This window comes from Pholcus phalangioides, unplaced genomic scaffold (assembly GCF_987345545.1).
Source record: "Pholcus phalangioides strain wild (caught in Gottingen) unplaced genomic scaffold, Ppha-v1.0 ptg000014l_1, whole genome shotgun sequence".
Lineage (NCBI taxonomy): Eukaryota > Metazoa > Arthropoda > Arachnida > Araneae > Pholcidae > Pholcus > Pholcus phalangioides.
The window spans coordinates 20735533-20756462 of NW_028301607.1; the positions used below are offsets into that span (position 1 = coordinate 20735533).

Sequence of the window (20930 nt, forward strand, 5' to 3'; positions counted from 1 at the left end):
TTACCAACGGGTCTGGTTTTATAATACCGACGTGGTCGAGTTTAAAAATTTAATTTCGCCGTATAAGCCGGTACTGACCGTAACTGTACTGGCCGCTTTCTGACGGTATTTGCATTTCTCGCAATGAGGGGTGCCGATAGGAATAATAAACTGCGATCGATTAAATTTCCAAATTTCAATTTCATCGCATAAGTCGCACTTCGCGCTTTCTGTTGGGATTTTCATTTCTCGTGGCGTGGGGCATTGATAAGAATAAATTGCATTAAATTATTCTTATCGGCACCCCAACGCTCCTCTCCGCAAGAAATGCAAATTCCGACAGAAGGGGCGAAGTGCGGCTTATACGGTGAAATTACAATTAGACCCTGTCTGGATTATGAACAGAACCACCTACCAACACCGTCTATAGTAGAAAGCCTCCACGTGAAGCTCATGACGTCACTGAAGTCTTGCATTCCACCTATAGTCACTGGATGCACTGCAAAAAAGGTAAAGATTTCGCAAACGTCGGCCTATGGACTATTTCACCATATCCAATGGCTACAGGTAAAATGGACGACTTCAGTGACGTCAAAGCTTCGCACGGAGGCTTTCTGCTATAGATGGTGTTTGCTCGCCAGACAGCTTTCGATCTGCATTTATGAGAATCAGAGCCGCCCTTAAGGGTGTGGGACAAGTGCGATCTCACCGGGCCCTGAGTTTTCGGGACCCGCTTTTACGGTAGCAAGTTTCTTTCATAAATTCTGGAAGTCTGCATTTTCATTTAGAAAGAAATAATTCTGAATTTCCACCATATCTGGAATTGTTTTTTTTAAATAATTTCTGAATTTTCATCAGTTCTGGAATTACAATGAAACCTCCATATAATGATATTCTGCGGACCTGCGAAAAATATCGCTGTAGAGGGATTATTAAAATATCGAGAGAGCAGCTTAACATTCGAATATAGACATTTCTGAGCAAGACTTGAAAAAATATCGTTGTAAAGGGATTTATCGTTGTATCGAGTAACGCTGTAGCGAGTTTTCACTATATTTCTGTTATTCTATATTTCCACCAATTCTGAAAATTAATTTTTGTTACGCGAATCGTAATTTCCTTACCGTCTCGAAAAGAGCGCAACGATTCTGTTTCGTTTTCTTGGTTGCCATAAATAACAGAAGCATCTACAAAAGCCGTCATTTGATCCATTTGTTGACGTGGACCTGCAATGCGGAAAAAATCTGTCGTAATATGCGTTAAAATAACATATATAACTAATGCAATGTTAATTCAATTTATTATAAAATATAGATATATATAAAATTAAATATCGTCTGGCAATGGCAGTCTTAGTTACTCACACCTTTGTAGGTACGCACGTAGTGGACTTTTGATTATAAAAATAAAGAAAAATTTGAAGAGATGGAGTCCCAAAATTTTTTCACGAAAAATAGTTCATCAAATCAGAGATAAAGACACGAGAAATGAAAGTACCAACGTCATAAACAGATAAATTACGATAATTTTTTTTCAACCCTTACAGCGGAAATCGTCTAACTTGATCCACTTTATTTTGACAATTCCGAAATATCTCATGATCTTAAAATTCTCTCATTCCGGCAATCCCGTGTATTATTAATGTATATTAGGAAAAAATTAGTTTTATGCTTGGGCTCACCGGAGAGGCATTCAACCTTTGTGAAGAATCGGATTATATAAATATATGACATGAATGTCGCTCTCCACTTGTTAATACATTGTATTAACATTCATGTCACGAGCGACATTCATGTCATATATATAGCCATCTGGTGGCTCGTCGTCCATGAGCTATTAGCTGATCGGTTTCACCGTCTATTGCACGGTTCCGTTCGGCATATATACGCTCTAGCGAAGGAAAATCTCTATCTCCTCTGTAGCTTAGTGGTCAGAGCACTCGTCCGGCAATCGAGGGACCCGGTAGAGGCAGAGATGAGTTTTTTCCTTCCTTAAAAAATTAACATCTTTAATAATAAATATCTTCACAACATCCAGTCTTCTGTATATCTTGTATATAAATATAACCTAACGAAAATAAAACTTATTACAAAACTGTTATGAATATCACGTAATTTGAACCAAACACTCAATACGATACAACTATCACTGTTAGATAGATACCACGAACTTTACACTTTGAAGAAAGTCTCTGGTAAATGAATTTATGCTAAAAGATTTCTCTTAAATGTTTCAAACTTACCAAGCGAGCACAGTGGACAAGGAGCAGAACGTACAAAATTCAAGCAGTCTTGATTGTATTTCGAGTAGAAGGGATCATCTTGAGGAAGCAGAACAGGATAACACTGAGGATGTGTGTCATTTGAGTGAGGACAACAATTAATCATTTGAGCACCACCTAATAAAAATATTTGTTAATATAATCATTAACGTTCGGTAATGAGCCGAGAAAAAAATACACTTTTTTTAACATTTGTAAATACAAAGTAATTTAGTTTAAAATAAAAAAATTCATTCACGGCGAAATAGATATTTATCATACTGATTGTATTTAATATTTGTGGAATGATGTATGGTGGAATCTCGATAGAACGATACTCTGCGACCCAAGAAAAAATATCGTTGGATCGGGAGGCGGAATCGTCACAATGCTCCACCAAATACAATAGACGTCGCTTATGGAAATAACGGAAAATGTTATCCGTTGCCCCCCCCCCCCCCAGCCGCAAAGGTGAAGTTAACTGATCTAATGTATATATGCATATATGAATTGACATCATCATCGTGCCCCCCCCCCCAGACTTCCAAGTCTATCCCCGCCTATGGCTATAATGCATTCCTAAAGTAACGTAATTACGCCTAAACCGAGAAATGCATTGGATCCCGATTATAACGTTTTAGCAAAAAAAACCAATTAGTTCCTCATCCAAAAAAGTACAAATTGCCAGGAGGCCAAACCATTTATAATAAATTCATAGAAGAATTATCAGGATTTAATTGAATTTAGTCAAAGCGAAATTTATTGCACAAATATATATTATTTTATACAAAAATGTAGTATTTTGTATAAATTAAAACCAGGCAAAGTTTCTCATTTTTGTGATAAAATATACTGTATATTAAAAAAAATGTTGGCCGCTGGAACTCCCTGGGACAGGTGCGGATCTAAAAAGAAGGGAATCGATCCCTCGCTAACACCGAATTGTCTCGGAACAGTACGTCTGTGTATACTATAATATGAGACATTGCAATCATCAATATTTTCATGAGGTTTTCTTTTTATCCCATTTTTGACTAACGTTGCGTTTGTGTGCGATGCTTTGTTTAATATTTTTTCAGATATTTTTCACATAAATGTTTTCATGAAATGGACATTTTTGGGAACTAAAAGGTCTAATGAGCATCAAAGTGTTTTTTAAAATTTGTTTACAATGAAATTAGATTTTTTTTAGAGTTTTTAAAACACATGAAATTCTTAAATTTCATTCCGATTTTTTATCTGAATTTTTTTTCCCGATTATCAACAGAAATAATTTTTTCCTTAATTTTTTTATCACATGGGGTTTCCTAAAATTATATCATCATAATTTATACTATCATAATTATATTTATATTGTGGCAAGACTCAAAATAGGACAGATATTCAAGTATCATTATTAACTCGACTGCAAGACTAGCCATTAACAAGATATATTTTATTCTTGTCTTTTATTTTATTGTTTATTTTTCATGGAACGTTCAGAGATGTTCTTGTGTTCTTGTTGGATTGTGACTGTGTTTGTAATTGCTCTGTAACGAATATCTAATAAAAACTACGCTACATATTTGGTGGAGGCGCCGGGTAATCCAAAATTACGGAAAACTCAATCAGAAGAAGCCGTAGACTGCAAGGGCTAGGTTCTGAGCCCGTATCACTGCTTGACTCTTTTAGAAGACGTCGGTGCCCGATGGCTATGTCCAAGAATCCGGAAGGTGAGTCGTTAGCTCCATCTATTCAACCTGCTCCCAATGCATATGCCCCAGCTTATCCCATGTACCAAGTGCCTCGCGACCACTGCATATTCTCCGGTACTGATGGTCAAAACCCCGAAAAGTGGCTGAAAGATTATGAAAGGATCTCCAATTACAATCGTTCGGATGACTCGATTCGCTTAGCTAATGTTGTGTTTTACTTGACTGATACTGCTAGGCAATGGTTTGAGAACAATGAAGAGTTATATTGATTACAAGCTGGACAATTTTTCAGCGAGACTTCAAAGAGACATTCGGACAGCCCGAGGACATCAAGCGACGATCGGAAGACCTGTTGAGAACCAGGGCGCAGCGTCCGTGTGAGAAGTTTGAGTCCTATATTCAAGATGTTCTCTCATTATGCCGCCAAGTTGATCCATCCATGACAGATGACCAGAAAATTTCCCATCTCCTGAAAGGGATCGCAGAGGATTTCTACCAAGTACTGATAAACAAAGAAGCAGCTACAGTAGACCAGTTCATATCTATTTGTCGACAGATCGAGACTATGAGGAGACGTCGTGTAATCAAGCCACAGTATGAAAGGCTACCAAACGTGACGGCTGTATCTTCGACGACCACAGAGAGTTTGTCAACATTGATCCGACGCATTGTCAAAGAAGAAATTCAACGAGTGATTCCTCAAATAGCTTCGCTTGCACGAGACGATGAAACTGAATGTCGGGAGGATATGATCCGGGAAGAGGTACAAAACATGATCCAGGACACGCTAGCCCCTCTCACCCGAGACGACACCGAATCCTTGATGCCCGTAGAAAGAGGTAAGAGGAATTCCTGGAAAACCAGACCGAGACGTCCACAACAACCGGCAACTCCAATCGTAGAGAGGAAAACCGATCTTTGGCGTACACCTGAAAATGTACCGGTCTGTTTCCATTGTGGTCGAGCTGGACACGTGATCAGATATTGCCGCGATCGAAGACGTAACCTCACAGATATAAGGGCCAGGAGGGAGTCAAATCAACAACTGAATTACAACTCTGGACGATCAAGGATGGAACCAAATCAGTTTCAAACACTGGGTTCTAATTTTGTAGCCGAATATGGACATGAGAGTGGAGACGACGACAGACGTTATAGAAGCAGCTCCCCATACCCCAGACGCAATGCAGTTCGCCGACAGTCGCGCTCCCCAGGTCGCCGTCCAAGCCGTTCGCCCGGTCGATCCGCTGAGGAAAACTAGGCTGTGCGACCTGTTACGGGGGTGAGGCCGCAATTGAAGAAAATCCTCCAGTGCATACAGCGGCTAGACTGATGGAAAATTCTGTATTTGTCGTGATAAACGGACATAATGTGAAAGCTTTGGTCGATTCAGGTGCTGACTATTCCGTCGTTACAGAACATTTACGTCGCAAGTTGAAAACAACCGTTACGTCATACTCTTGCAGACGTAATGCCCATCTCGCTAGTCGTCCAGAAGGATCCTTTAGATTGGCGAGCCAGCATAAAGAGTGGTGATCGGTTACGACTGTGAAAGGGCGTCCGAACAGGTATGGCCGAAACTTGTTTATGGCCCATACAACGGCCAAGCATTCCTTCTCGGTTGTTGAATAATTCTTTTCTGCTGTTGAAAGTGACCGAGAAGCGTATGCGATCGGCTTTTCATTTCTATCTTGAATCTGGACAAGAACTGCACCTACGCCATATCCACTTGCGTCCGTATGTATATGGGTTTCTGCTTCGGGCTTGTAGTAGCCAAGGACTGGGTGTTTCGTGAGACATGATTTCAATTGATCGAATGATGATTGTTGCTCCTCTTTCCAAATGAATTTTGCATTTTTCTTCCACAACCAATGCAATGGTGCAGCTATGACACAGAAATCCTTAATAAAGCGTCTGTAGTAGGAACAAATTCCTAAAAATCCCCTCACGTCGGAAATGTTTTGCGGGATTGGAAATCTTCGAAGATCTTGGTTGGATCTGGATGAATTCCATCTTTATCCACTAGGTGACCCAGAATCTTGAGTTTCTTCTGTCCGAAACAGCATTTCTTATGGTTTAAAGTTAATCCAGCTCTTTTTATACATTTCATCACAGTCTCAACTCATACAATTTTTTACTCAACGTGAGTAAAAAATGGATTTAGATGCTCTCGTCTTTTGCTTGCAAACTTGTTCTAGCTTAGTAATGATTGAGAGTTCTTTCTTATATGTAGTATATATATATGCATATTTGATTTTGTATATTGATTCGGGTAAACCAGTTTCCTGAAATTTTAGTTACATCACCCCTTCATCAGAAAATTTTTGTGGACGGACTCGCGATGCGAGGATCCGGGTTCGAACCCCACAGTGGTGGTCGGCTGAAGTTGGTTTTCTGTGGTTTCCAACTTCAAGGCGCAAATGCGAGCCGATCTCCCCGTTAAAAAGTCTCGCCACAGAGAGCAACAGTCCTACAACGATAAATCATTCAATCATAACACTTCACTCATAGTTAGAAAAAAACTGGTGGCAGATGGCAGCACGACACATAACAAGCATTACACAGGAACAAACTTCACGTCAGGTTTCACTACACGTACACACACATTCCCGCATGTACCGATTCGTTGGGGGGTTCCGCGGGGGGTTGTGGGCGGGGTGCATGTGTGGTGTAGCAGTAGTAGGTAGGGCTCGTAGGTAGGGTAAAAAAGGGCTCGGGATCCATGATGTTCTTAAGTACAGCCACCTCGTTGGGCGGTTTGCCTGTTGTGGCGTTGTATTTGTATTTGTACCCCAGGGAAGATCTTTAGTTGAACTCACAGAGCTGGACGACTGTCAGTTGTGTTCTCTATCTTGTGATACTGGATCAGAAGACGAAGAAAAGCATAAGTATAAAGTCGTAACAGACATGCAAGGAAAATTAGAGAAACTAGAGCAAGTCGTGGATCCTCATCTTGACGACGGAGAACGAGCAAAAATTTTAGAATTATTGAAAGAGTTCATTGACATTTTTGATTTTGAAACCCAATCGGTGAAGATTTCCAAAAGTGTGAAACACAAGATAAACACTGGTAATGCTCTTCCCGTAAAACAGAAGCCTTACAGAGTTTCACTAGCAGAAAGACGTATAATACAAAACGAAGTCGATAAAATGCTAAAACTGGACATAATTGAACCATCTGAGAGTCCTTGGTCTTCCCCAGTAGTGTTAGTGAAGAAAAAAGATGGAACATGGCGCTTTTGCGTAGATTACCGTCGCCTGAATAAGATGACCAAAAAGGATGTATATCCTCTTCCGCGAATTGATGATGCATTAGACAGTTTCGCAGAGGCAGGAATCTATTCTTCTATGGACCTAAAATCTGGCTACTGGCAAATACAAGTAGACGAGCAAGATAAGGAAAAAACAGCATTTATTACTCCCGATGGTCTTTACCAGTTTAAAGTCATGCCTTTTGGGCTCTGCAACGCACCCGCTACATTCGAGAGAATGATGGACAGTTTACTCAACAAGAAGAACTACGATCCTTTGGGAAAACCATGGCTCTTGGTCATGCCAAAACATCTTCGAATGGAAGTGCTGAAAATCCTTCATGACGCACCCACAGCTGGCCATTTAGGTTTGGCAAGGACTTATGATAAAGTACGTAGAAAGTTCTACTGGCCTGGAATTTATAGAACTGTACGACGTTATGTGTCTCATTGCAAGGAATGTCAAAGAAGAAAATCACCATCACAACGACCTCCAGGATATCTTCAACCGATTAAACCTGCTGATGCCCCATTCCGAAAAATAGGGATAGATCTGCTCGGACGATTCCCGCTGACAACTCAAGGGAACCGATGGATAATTGTATGTACAGATTATCTCACCCGATTCACCATCACGAAAGCTCTGCCAAGCAGTGATGCAATGGAAATCGCAAAATTTCTAGTTGAAGATGTTATTCTAAAGCATGGATCACCAAGAGAAATAATTAGTGACAGAGGTCGATCATTTTTGTCAAATCTTGTAAGGGAAATAAATGAGTTGTGTAAGACTTCGCATCTACTAACTACGGCATATCATCCGCAAACCAATGGCCTAACAGAAAGGTTCAATAAGACTTTGGCAGATATGTTATCTATGTATGTCGACACAGAACAAAAAGATTGGGATTGCATACTACCATACGTCACATATGCTTATAACTCGGCAAAACAGGAAACGACGGGCTTTAGTCCATTCTTCCTCGTTCATGGACGTGATGTAGAGACACCACTGGATGCCATACTACCGGATGATCCCGATCATACTCCCAGTGACTATGTGGCCAAATTAATAAAGAATGCAGAGGAAGCTCGAGAACTTGCAAGATTGCATATCTCGAGAGCTCAGGCGAAAGATAAAAGCCGTTACGACGAAGCTCATCGCGATGTTCAATACAAAAAAGGTGATCTCGTGTGGATTTTTACACCGGTCCGAAAACTCGGTTTATCAGAAAAGCTTCTTAGACGTTACTTTGGACCCTATCGTGTAGTGAAAAAACTATCACAAGTCACATATGAAGTAGAACCTTGTGAGGAAAAGTCCCGAAAGCGGCAACTGAAGGATATTGTTCATGTTTTACGGATGAAGCCGTATCATGACCCAAAAGAGCAACAAGAGGATCCACATCCAGAGAAGCAGAGCCGTACACAAGCGAATGCAAACCGACTTTCAGCAAGTATTCATAATCTTCCTGGACCTCTGACGAGGAGTCGTTCTAAGCAGTTACAGCGAGACGCTGAACATTTGAAGAGGGGAGATATGTGGCAAGACTCAAAATAGGACAGATATTCAAGTATCATTATTAACTCGACTGCAAGACTAGCCATTAACAAGATATATTTTATTCTTGTCTTTTATTTTATTGTTTATTTTTCATGGAACGTTCAGAGATGTTCTTGTGTTCTTGTTGGATTGTGACTGTGTTTGTAATTGCTCTGTAACGAATATCTAATAAAAACTACGCGACAATATTATCATAATTAATTTCCATTAATTAAAAATTTACTTGAATTTAGCACGTTTTTCTTTGCAATTAATGTCCAATTTTTTCAAACTTCAAAAATATGTTATTTGAATAGTCAGTCATTTTATATACATAAAAAAAATTGTGCCATTTGGTCACGAATTGTAAGAGCGGTCAGAAATGGGTCAACTTTTGGGCTGTCTTTCTTCAACTCCGAATTAATTTTAAACAGCAAATATTGTTACAGAAAATTAAATAATTTAATTACCTGAAAATTTTTATTAGTATATACAGTAAAACCTCTCTTTTGCGGACACCGACAGGACCAAAAAATTCGTCCGTGAAAGAGGGGTGACCGTTAATCAGGGGTTGGAAATACATACTTTACATATAAATGTATAAAGTATGTAAAGTATACAACTGTAAATTATTATTTGGCCGTAAAAGAGAGGGTGACTGCATCTGAGGGGTGTCCGTTAAGAGGAATTTTACTGCAATGAGCATGAATTTGCATGATAATCGTAGCCAACTTCAGCTTGGCGAAAATAATTTAGCCAATCCCGAGATGTCACGCGACATTAAAAAATAAAAAACACTGGTTGCTAAACAGCAGTGTGTGTTCTACGCGAAATTCCACGGTTGCTGATAAGATCAACCGCATCAACCGAACAGTAGTGTGCAGTTAGCCTAACTTGTTCTCAGAAATGAACGAAGTAATTGATATACGTGCATGGTAAATGTCGGCGACTAATCAGTGAAGTACCTGCTGAATATATTGTGTTTTGAATCGGTCATCAACGTGCACATGACTGGTGATGTACCGTAGTTTTCTTTGCACGCAGTGAATTGCGTTGCGAGTTTCCGTAGTGATTTTTTCCAGTGTTGTTCATTTATTCAAATGATAGGTTCACAAATCGAAGGTTTGTTTCGAATTTAGAGAAAAGTTTTCAAATTTTAGAGTAGAAAAATCGCTTGAAATTTATAAAGTTACACAATTTACATGAGCATCTATCGTGAATATACCTAAACGAGTGTTTCGCACAAAATTGAACAATCTCCTGCTCTTCAGCTGACTTTTATGGTGAGTTACAATGTAGAATTTTTTATATAATTACCTTTTTCTTCTAGTTAAGATTAAATACAAAATTTGGTCATAAAAATATAGTTTACACTAAATTATTAACAAAACGTGCTAATAAATAAGTGTTACGTCGATGAAAGTCAGCACAAATAAATTTAAATGTACGGCAAGATTTTAGTTTTTCCCACTGTGAATGAAAACTATGCAAAATTATTCTGTGAAATTCAATATTAAAAGACCTTCCGATTAATTTTATGATCAATTATATTTTCCAATGAGGATGTTTGCAGTTGCTGATGAAACGCTTCATTCATACCTACCTATTTTGACTTCTGTGCGTTATTAATACAGTACCAAAAAATAAAAACGGTTTAACAGTCCGCTAAGACCGTAAGGAATTCAACTGATAAGTTAATTAAAAGGGTTTTCAATTAATTAATCATTGTTCGTGTGAATGGTTTTAATTAATAAATTAATTTGCACTGAATTAAAAGTAATTGGTTGTTTATTAATTATTTATCACCTTATGAACGAGTAAAATATTATAGACTGGATAGTAGACTCATAGAAATTTGATTCATCGGGCCGTGGTTTGAAAAAGGTTGAGAACCACTGTTTTAGGAAGATTTTTGGGAACTCTGATTATGTTTAGGCCTGCTCATCTCGCACTATTTTCTTGGCATGGATGCCATGCCCCCCCCCCCCGCTCCAGCCCGGGGCAATAACAATTACTCGATGCGTGGTCCACTAATTAGAGGGTGTGGCGACAACATCCACCACTGGAGGGCGCTCCTGCGCGATGGCGGAACTGGGCTAGCGTTTTGCCGCTCAAACGAGACCGTGACGCGGTCCACTTGTTCTTGTAGGTTCTGTAAATTTAATTGTATAATAAATGTTAATTATATCTTTGAATTGTAGAAGGAAGTGTTCTTCAACCGCCACATTCCCTCTACAACAATTGGTGACCCAGCCGATCCCGAACGCTCTTCTGTTCAATTTCCATTCCGCCTCCGTCGTTATCTGCTGTCATGGCGACGAATGTGAAACTACCACCTTTCTGGAGCCACGAATCTGAATTCTTCAGCAGCGCAGAATCATTGTTCTTCATTCACAAGATCGAAGATGATCTCACGAAGTTCCAACTCATTAACTCCCAGACGAACTGAAGCTTGCGAAACCGCTACTTCAATCCGCGGACGCAACCAAACGCACTTGCAAGAACCTCAAGGATACTTTACTTTCCAAATACGGCCAATCGAAGCAAGCCAAAACCAGGTTCCTGCTACAGCTCTCTCTCGGAAATCAACGTCCTACAGCCCTTCTACGAAGGATGTGAGAACTTCCTGAAAATTCACTCGCCGACGATTCCCTGAAATCACTGTTCTTAACCTACTCCCACCGCACGTGCAGAGCATCCTGTGCATTTCCGAACAGCCTCTCGACGCGAGCGCAACAAGCCGACCAGATCCTTGCAAGGACTCCAACAATCACCGAAAGCGTAACTGTGTCATCGGAATTGTCAACCGCTCGTGTTATCGTGAAACTCACGGAGACACTTTCAGTGCTCACCGAAAAAGTCGACAGGATTTCCAGGTCTCTACAACAGCGCAACGATGTACTGGTCCGACGCGAGAGCAGATCGCCACCGCGATATAACGCAGGTATGTGTTACTACCATTCGTGTTTCAAAGAGAAAGCGCGTAAATTTAGGTCGCCGTGCTCGTTTTCTTCCGTTCCGTCCAACGCCGCCGCTCACGCGCATGAAAAAAAAACAATTGTGAGCTGGGAGGGAAACGAGGCGTACTCCTATCTCCTCTTCAAACCAGCAAGTCGTCTTTTCGTCCCTATCAACAACAATAATCGGGCGTTCCTGATCGACACTGGCAGCCAAGTCAGCATTATTCCTCATCCGTCACGCACGTCGCTCAACTCTTCAGCCGAGTTTAGTTTATACGCCGCGAACGGTACGATAATACCAAACGGTGGTACGCGAGTCATTTCGCTGAACCTCTGCCTTCGTAGAGACTTCAGCTGGCGTTTCATCTTCGCCAAAACATCGCAAGCCATTTTCGGTGCGGATTTCTTGAACCACTACAAGCTGACGGTGGATATTGGTTGATCGACTCGACAACAGGACTGTCAATGAAAGGTACGCAAGTGGACTTAAAAATCTCGCCTGTCTTGTGCGGAAATTCTGAATTTCATTCACTTTTGAAAAAATTCCCGTCGCTCATCCACGCCGTTCAACCCGAAAGTCGATCCACCTAAACATGATGTCCTTCATTATATCGACACAGGAAAATCCTGTGCAATGCAAGTCCCGACGGCCCACTCCTGAACAGTACGCGTTCGTCAAAAACGAGTTAGCCACATCGCTCGAACGTGGTATCATTCGACCCAGTAATTCGCAGTATGCGTCACCGATCCATGTTGTGGAAAAGAAAGATAACTCTTTTCGTCTCACCTGTGACTATCGCATGCTGAATCGCAACACGACACCGCAACTATACCCTGTACAGGCGCGGAACCAGGGTGATGTGTTGGGGGGGGGCGATTTTGTGGAGTGAAGGAGTTGATCACTGATCCACAACCTAGTGTCAACGAACTCAAAAAATACTTTAAATTTGAAAATGCAGTCTGTGCGTTGACAGAATAAAACTATAGATGATGCCTCCCCCCCCCCCAACCTCAACCGCGTGCAACCGCGCCGTAGTCAGGTCCCAGCCTTAAGACGCCCCTGGTTCAACCCCTATACAGCCTTGCATATCTTCATTGGGTCTTACCAAGAAAACTGTAGGATAATTGTCCCCAACCTACTGCCCGCGGACATCATTGCTTCCGCCATGCTTTCTCGTGGCGCCAGAGAATGACCAACGCACGTCGCTGTCTTTTACTTTCTAAAGTAGCCGTTTGAGCAATGATGGTGACCTCTTCCAGCAAAATTTCCCTTTTGACTAAAATTTTCCCCACACATTCCGAAAAATCTGCTGCCATCTAGCGGGAAAAATACGTAACCAAGTATTTTACAATGGAAAAGTATTGCACTGCCTTAATTTATTTTTTTTAAAAAATTCTTTTTTTTATAACTCTCAAAATTTCCCTGTTCCACTGTTCAAACACCTGTTTGAGGGCGGGGGGGGGGCGGGTCGATCGCCCCATGGCCTTTTGTTTCAAAGCTCTTGCGCCCCCCCCCCGGATCCGCCACTGACCCCGTACCGCACATCCAGGACGTAAACAACCAGATAGCCGACTGCACAATTTTTTCCAAATTGGATATGACTCGGGCGTATTTTCAAATCCCGATATACGGCGCTCATCAACACAAAACTGCGATTGTGTGCCCCTTAGGCAAATACGAGTTTGCCCGCTTGAACTCCGGGATGCAAGGTGCCGCATCATCGTACCAGATGTTTATGTACACGGTGCTACGTGGTCTACCCTTCACATTTTGCTATCTCGACATCTTGGTGTACAGTGCATGGGCGGAGATACGGGAGGGCGTGGAGGTTTACGGAAAATTCACCGACAACAATTCACCGCCATGCAATTCACCGCTAGGAAAATTCACCGATGACATTTCGATGCGAGTCAGTTAGCGAGGGAATGAGCGATTGAGTTACTGAGTGAGTGACCGAGTGAGTAAGTCAGTCCGTGAGTGAGTGATCTATTGAGTGAGTAAGGGCCATATCCTAAAGATATGGCGGAAAGTTTAAATAATGACTTTATGAGAAGAAATTCAGATGATACGGATTCGGGTTGCTGTATTTTTGAAATATATATGCCCAGTCAGGGCCCCCACTAAAATTCAATGAATTGGAGTTTGGGGACCCCATTGGGAAGTTTTCTGGGGTTACTTGATGAATCACATTTGTTTTTTGTTGCTTTATTATTATAAAATTCGCTTCTTCAGTAAGCTGGTGCTTTCACGTGTCCCTTTCCATAGCAAGCTGATGAAGTGGGACGAAATAAACAAGATATGTTGTGAAGAGAAAAGGGGGGGGGGGTTGGCCGCCAAAGGTGGTAGGGCGGCAGAACCCCTAGTACTCTATATAAAATAACATGTCCTGACTGATTCATCATCGCCGAGCCAAAACCGCTGAAGCTGTAAATATCAAATTTTGTGAATAGTTTTTTTCATGACGTAAAGACTCACTAAGAAATGGTTTTTCCATATTCGACGACCTGAGGGCGTCATAAGAGGGGGGGGGGGGTTCCGCCATATCTGCAGCTAAGTTGTCATTATTTTTGATTGGCCCCGACAAGAGGAGACTATCTTGCCCTCAAAACCTCAATTTGAATTAAATCTAAGGAAATGTGACAAAAATTTTATGGCACTTTCATTCAGTAAAACACAAATTTTTTTAGTTTATTCGAAAAACTGAATATATAAATTTGTTACATACCAGCTGGCATGCCAGTGATGGGAGTAAGCGTGATTTCGTGATCTGTAAACTGCCCAAACGCCATCACAAGATGTGTGTGATCTCGTGCCGGACGATCAATATGTTTATGTATATGGAGAGATATCACACGTGGTGGGGGCAAAGGATGCCCAGATTTTGATACCCTTGGCACAGATATACCTAAAATAGCATTACAAATTAATTAATTGATAAATAACATATCTTGATAGCATAGTGAACAATTTTGGAATGGGAACAAGGGGAAAAAAGGTGCAGAAAAATCATGTTTATAATTAAAGTGGTGGTCAATCAACCTGTTAGGCTGATATGTCCAGACATGACACTGAAAAAGTTATCGAATACAACAAAAGCTGCAGGGTATAGATATCTGGATACGATATGGATATTTCTTTTGAAGGGAAAGCTCTAAATCGAACTACCGTCCTCTCACATTTCAGGCGAGTACGCTAGACCAGCGATGAGCAAAATTTTTTAAGAGCGAGCAAAAAGAAAGTTTTGGCGGACCAGACATATATCTGGATATTGATTCAGGACTAGAATTTTTTTGCTTAGAAATGAAGTGGCGAATGTGTTGTATACTTTGAAGACTGCCACGGTTTTATTGAAAATCAGACAGATTGGTTTATTCTTTACAACTGTGAAAAAATAAATAAGTATACAGGGTGTTCTGTTAATGGACCGACAAACTCAGAGTTGTTAGTAAACATCAAGAGGAACAAAAATTGTAATGGAACATGGTATAGCAAAACACGTTTAGAGGGTGAAAAACGCATGCAAGTTTCGACGTCACGCTAGAACGATAAAAGGTACAATAATAATTACAAAAAGATTTATTTGATTAATTATTACAAGAATTTGTTGGTAGTGGCGGCTGCTGACGTCATTGCACAGTCTACAACGACGTAAAAACGATTACCGGACTCGCTCGAAGATACCAGGTATGCTTTTGACGTCTGCCGCAGTGACGACAATCTGTGCCATGAGAACGGCTGGTGTGTCCACAGGCATAACGAATGATATAAGGTGATCCCCAAAGGAAAAAGTCACACGGATTGAGATCCGGCGAACGTGGAGGCCAAGCAACAGGTCCCGCCCGCACGTCTAGTCCACCTCCTTGGGTATATAACATCGGGGTGAAAATGTGCAGGGGCACCATCATGCATGAACCACATGCCTCGCTGCGGCCGGCACACTTTGCAGCAATTCCGGGAGGACGTATTACAGAAAAACAAGGTCCGTTGCACCATTCAGGCGTTCGGGCAACAAGTACGGCCCCAAGAAACAATCACCGAGGATTCCTGCCCACACGTTGACACAACCTCTGTTGAGATTTCCACGGCACACTAGCATGAGGATTATACATCACCCACATGTGTGCATTATGTGTGTTGACAATGCTTTCTCGCGAGAGCCTCTCTCTGAGCTAGCCTCATCAGTAAATAAAACAGTGGCAAGAAATTGAGGATAAGAATGTGTGGTGACGTCAAGCATCCAGCGCACGAACTGTTCACGACGGGGATAGTCGTTTTCGGTTGTTCTGGATGTGGAGAGGTACATCTTTTCACTATGCAAAACATTCCAGACCGCCGTGTGCTGAAAATCGAGTTCAGCTGCAACCGCTCGCTCGTGTACTTGTCGACAGGGAATCGGCAAACCGTTGCTGCACTGTTTCTTCCATTTAAGGAGTGCGTGCATTGCGCGGTCTCCCTGCATCACGCCGTGCTGGGTGGAAGGTTCCCGTATTAGTCGATCGATCGTGGCGAAGGTAGTATGGTGCGGACAAGGCCTCAACGGATATTGTTGTTGGCACATCCGTTGTGCTAAGCGCCCATTTCCATCTGCTCGGCCGTAAATCAGATGCATATCAGCGTATTCCTCGTTCGTGTAGTCAGCCATCACGATACTCATTGAAACAAACAATTAGCTCCTACACGTGCTTCATACCGCAATAGCGTTAATTTACATCGTCCGCAGCGCTTGCGTTTCGCGACGCTGCTTACGTCGGATGTCGTGAGCGAACGCATTCAGTAGCCCAGTTCACATGTGCAATAAAAGATCCCGGGAAGTTCCCGATAGCGGGGATTTTCGCTGCAAACCATTCACATGGCGTTTCGTTTATGCCGGTAATCCCCCTGTTCTTTTCGGAAGTCGTCACTGGTTACGTCGATTGAATGGAAGTGGTTGATTCAAGATGGCTGACGAAGGAACTTACAGTAGTTTTCGCGGCGCAAAGGATTATGGGAGATAAGGTCGGTTTCGACCACCAATCCACCCCAAAAAAGATGGGCTTTTTTTTATGAGCTTCTCTCCCACCTTTTTCTTCCCGACGAGGGGGAAAAAGTTGTCATGCCGATAATTATCACCAAAGTGACCCCCAATCTTACACATGTGAACTGGGCTAGTGATCAAATGACATTCACCTTTCGGCTCCTCTGAACTCAGAGCCTGCATGCGTTTTTCTCAATTTTCACCCTTTCAACGTGGTTTGCGACAGCATCAAATAAATAAATTAAAATCGATCAAATAAATCTTTTTGTAGTTATTATTGTACTTTTTGTCGTTCCAGCGTGACGTCTCAACCTGCTCACGTTTTTCGTGATTTTCACCCCCCCCCCCCCAACGTGGTTGGCGACACCATGTTCCATTGCAATTTTGATGCAAAGTTGATGCATATTTATTGAATTTTTTTGCACATCAAAACTTTTTATAAATCAGTTTCTATTTTTAAATTCTCACAACTATATTTTTCAAATTTAAACAAAAGAACACTCCCTTAAATGAATTTTTTTTAAACACCTAAATTGTTAAAATTTCTATATTATTTTTAAACCTGCGGTGGGCGGAATAAAACCTCTAAGCGGGCCGTAGTTTGTCCATCACTATGCTAGAAACTACGCAACAGAAATACTTATCTTCCTTCTTTACAGCGTAGTGTATGCCGAACAGGAATGTTCATTGGACAGCCTCTAACTCGGCCAAAGATAATAACAATAGGTCCCAGATGGCGACATGCAAAGAAGGATTATGATGTCACTATTCATATAATCATGTAAAAGAGAGCTCCTAGAAAATACCAGGCTGAATCATGCACCATCTTTGAGCGAAACGTCAATATTATTGCTATAGCCAATATCGCTGATCCCTATTTTGCTTTCCTTTTCATTGATATCAAAGACATGAAGCGGCAAATCTATTTTTTGTTCAAAGATGTACGAGTCCGCTCTTATTCTGCATAAGCAGTGTCGTCTTAAGGCATGGGGGCCCTCAAGGGAAGAGGGAGCCTCACAAAAACGAGATCTGGTTGAAATTTTCGAGAATTTGCCTAGTAAGGCCTCAGGAAAAATGACTTGGCCTGAGGGCCCACGACGCTCTTAGGCTAAGCGCAAATTGAGTCGCGTTCGCGAGTGGGCGAGACCCGAGTGCGATGACATCAACACGCCCCACGCGTAGCGAGGGGATGCGCATATTGGAACGCGTTCCCACGAGCGTTTTCGAAAGGAAACGATTTCGGGAGACTGGAACCTTGTCATTTGGGAGGCTCCCGGAGCGCCTGGATTATTGGTCATTAAAGTTGAAATTAATGAAGACATAACATTAATTAAAAAGAAAATACGGGCATGCGCTGAAAAATTAACAGAAATGGGAATGAATGAATATTCCGAAATTAATGGAATTTTTCTGAAATTAATTTCCGATATTAATCCCATAATGAATGAAAATATGGAACTTGTGAAAAGTCAAAACAAATGAAACAATTGATCAGAATTAAAAATTAATACGAGATATACAGAAGACTGGATGTTGTGAAGATATTTATTATTTAAGATGTTAATTTTTTAAGGAAGGAAAAAACTCATCTCTGCCTCTACCGGGAGTCGAATCCGGGTCCCTCGATTGCCGGACGAGTGCTCTGAACACTAAGCTACAGAGGAGATAGAGATTTTCCTTCGCTAGAGCGTATATATGCCGAACGGAACCGTGCAATGGACGGTGAAACCGATCAGCTAATAGCTCACGAACGACGAGCCACCAGAGGGCTATATATATGACATGAATGTCGCTCTCCACTTGTTAATACGAGATATACAGAAGACTGGATGTTGTGAAGATATTTATTATTTAAGATGTTAATTTTTTAAGGAAGGAAAAAACTCATCTCTGCCTCTACCGGGAGTCGAACCCGGGTCCCTCGATTGCCGGACGAGTGCTCTGAGCTACAGAGGAGATAGAGATTTTCCTTCGCTAGAGCGTATATATGCCGAACGGAACCGTGCAATGGACGGTGAAACCGATCAGCTAATAGCTCACGAACGACGAGCCACCAGAGGGCTATATATATGACATGAATGTCGCTCTCCACTTGTTAATACGAGATATACAGAAGACTGGATGTTGTGAAGATATTTATTATTTAAGATGTTAATTTTTTAAGGAAGGAAAAAACTCATCTCTGCCTCTACCGGGAGTCGAACCCGGGTCCCTCGATTGCCGGACGAGTGCACGTCCATTGCACGGTTCCGTTCGGCATATATACGCTCTAGCGAAGGAAAATCTCTATCTCCTCTGTAGCTTAGTGGTTCAGAGCACTCGTCCGGCAATCGAGGGACCCGGGTTCGACTCCCGGTAGAGGCAGAGATGAGTTTTTTCCTTCCTTAAAAAATTAACATCTTAAATAATAAATATCTTCACAACATCCAGTCTTCTGTATATCTCGTATTAACAAGTGGAGAGCGACATTCATGTCATAAAAATTAATAAATAACTGCTGGAAACTCATATTTAATGGAAAACTAGACTAATGAAACAGAATTAGTGAAATTAATAATTAAATTTCAGATTTAATGAAAAATTATTCCTCTATCGATCGATAAAATATAATTAATGAATACTCGGAATTAACGCTGAATTCAGAAACTTAATGGAAAATATTTCGTAGGCTATTAAAAAAAACAAAGTGGATTTTTTTTTCTCTAAAAATTAATAAAAATTATGGATGCATAAAAATTAATGAAAATTTAGAATTAATGACAATTCTTTAAATTTGGAATTACAAAATTAGTGAAAGTTCCGTACATCAATGAAAATTCCGAAATTAATGAATCCCATAATGAATTCCGAAAAATAACTCCATAATGAATTAAAATTTAGAGCTAATGAAAACCTTGAGCTAAAATCAGAACCTTGGAAAGAACAATAATGTTTAATAAAAACTCAGAAAGAAATAAAATAATTCAGGAATTAATTATAGAAATAATTGATAATATATGTAAGTAACGTTGATATTAAACAATATTTTTCATAAGAGAGTACGAACTCTCTTAAAATGACGGTTTAATTTTTAAAAACCCCTACCGAATACGAAGAATCGTGCGCGCGCGGGACACGAAAATCTGCGGCTCAACAGCACCGCCAACGAGTGCGTGCGTACACGCGCTTAGCGTAGTGTCACATCGTGTCTGAATTTGCGCTGTCCTGATTTCCGTTGGCCGCAAAACAGAGTGCTGCCCTGCTTCGTGTCGCGAACGCTGCACGCGGCTCAATTTGCGCTTTGCCTTAAGAAGGCCCCGTGAATAGGCCTCGTTGATCTTGGCCTACCATCTTCCTAATGCTTGTCTATACATAAAATAACAAGTCCTGACTGATCGCCGAGCCGAAACCACTGAAGCTATAAATATCAAATTTTGTCAATAGTTTTGTTTCATGGCGTAAAAACTCAATAAGAAGGGGTTTCAACATCAACAAATCACGCCAAGAAAAATCGCTGAAGCTATATTCATGGAGATATGGTGAGAAGTGTTGTTTTACGACATAAACACTGACAATTTTGAAATTCGACCCCTAAGAGGGTCATAAGGGGATGCAAAGGTAAAGGCGCGTACACATTAGCGCTCCGATATTGCAACGCAGACCCCTTGCAGCGGTTCTAATCCGATCGTGGGTATACAAACTTCCTTTGTGTTCGTTGAAAAAACCGATTCCATGTGGGTCCAGTCAAAACAGCTCAAGAATCATTCACAACGCCGTACAAATTACTGAACAACCAATTCCGAATGCTTTCATTGCATGATTCGCGCTCCAATGTATATGTGCCTTTACACAGAGAAATGACGCAAGTCATAAAATTTGGTGAAACGTTTTGATTCATGACGTAAATATTAAATAAGAAAGGTTTTTTTTTTTTTTAATTCGACCCGCCTAAGGGGGAAGGGCTCATAAGGAAGGTTTAAAGACATCAGAAAATCGAGCCGAGCCGAAACCGCTGAAGCTCTATTCATGAAATTTGGTCAAATGTTTTGTTTCGTGACGTGAACACTAAGAAGTTGTTTTTCGAAATTCGACCCCTAATAAGGGGTAGGGGTTTATATCAGTAAAAGGGGGTGTCATATGAGAAATTACGCAGAGTCAAAACCACTGAAGCTATGAATATGAAATTCGGTCAGTATTCTTGTATTGTAATGCAGATGTTGTAATCAGAAAACTGGATGTTGTGTGAAGATGC

General features: G+C 41.1%; 1 protein-coding gene and 1 pseudogene across 2 annotated transcripts in view; one reads left to right on the top strand and one right to left on the bottom strand.

Moving 5' to 3' along the window:
* The window catches only part of LOC149078250 (immunomodulatory peroxidase-like), a 211599-nt gene that overhangs the window by 97763 nt on the left and 92906 nt on the right, over window positions 1-20930 (bottom strand). For both annotated transcript variants that reach the window (XM_089241863.1, XM_089241864.1), the window contains exons 5-7: window positions 14411-14590; window positions 2222-2377; window positions 1104-1205 (exon numbers count right to left, since the gene is read on the bottom strand). In XM_089241863.1, coding sequence (XP_089097989.1) covers window positions 1104-1205; window positions 2222-2377; window positions 14411-14590 — 438 coding nt within the window. The remainder of the gene's footprint in view (window positions 1-1103; window positions 1206-2221; window positions 2378-14410; window positions 14591-20930) is intronic.
* On the top strand, window positions 3825-5194 carry LOC149078253 (uncharacterized; annotated as a pseudogene).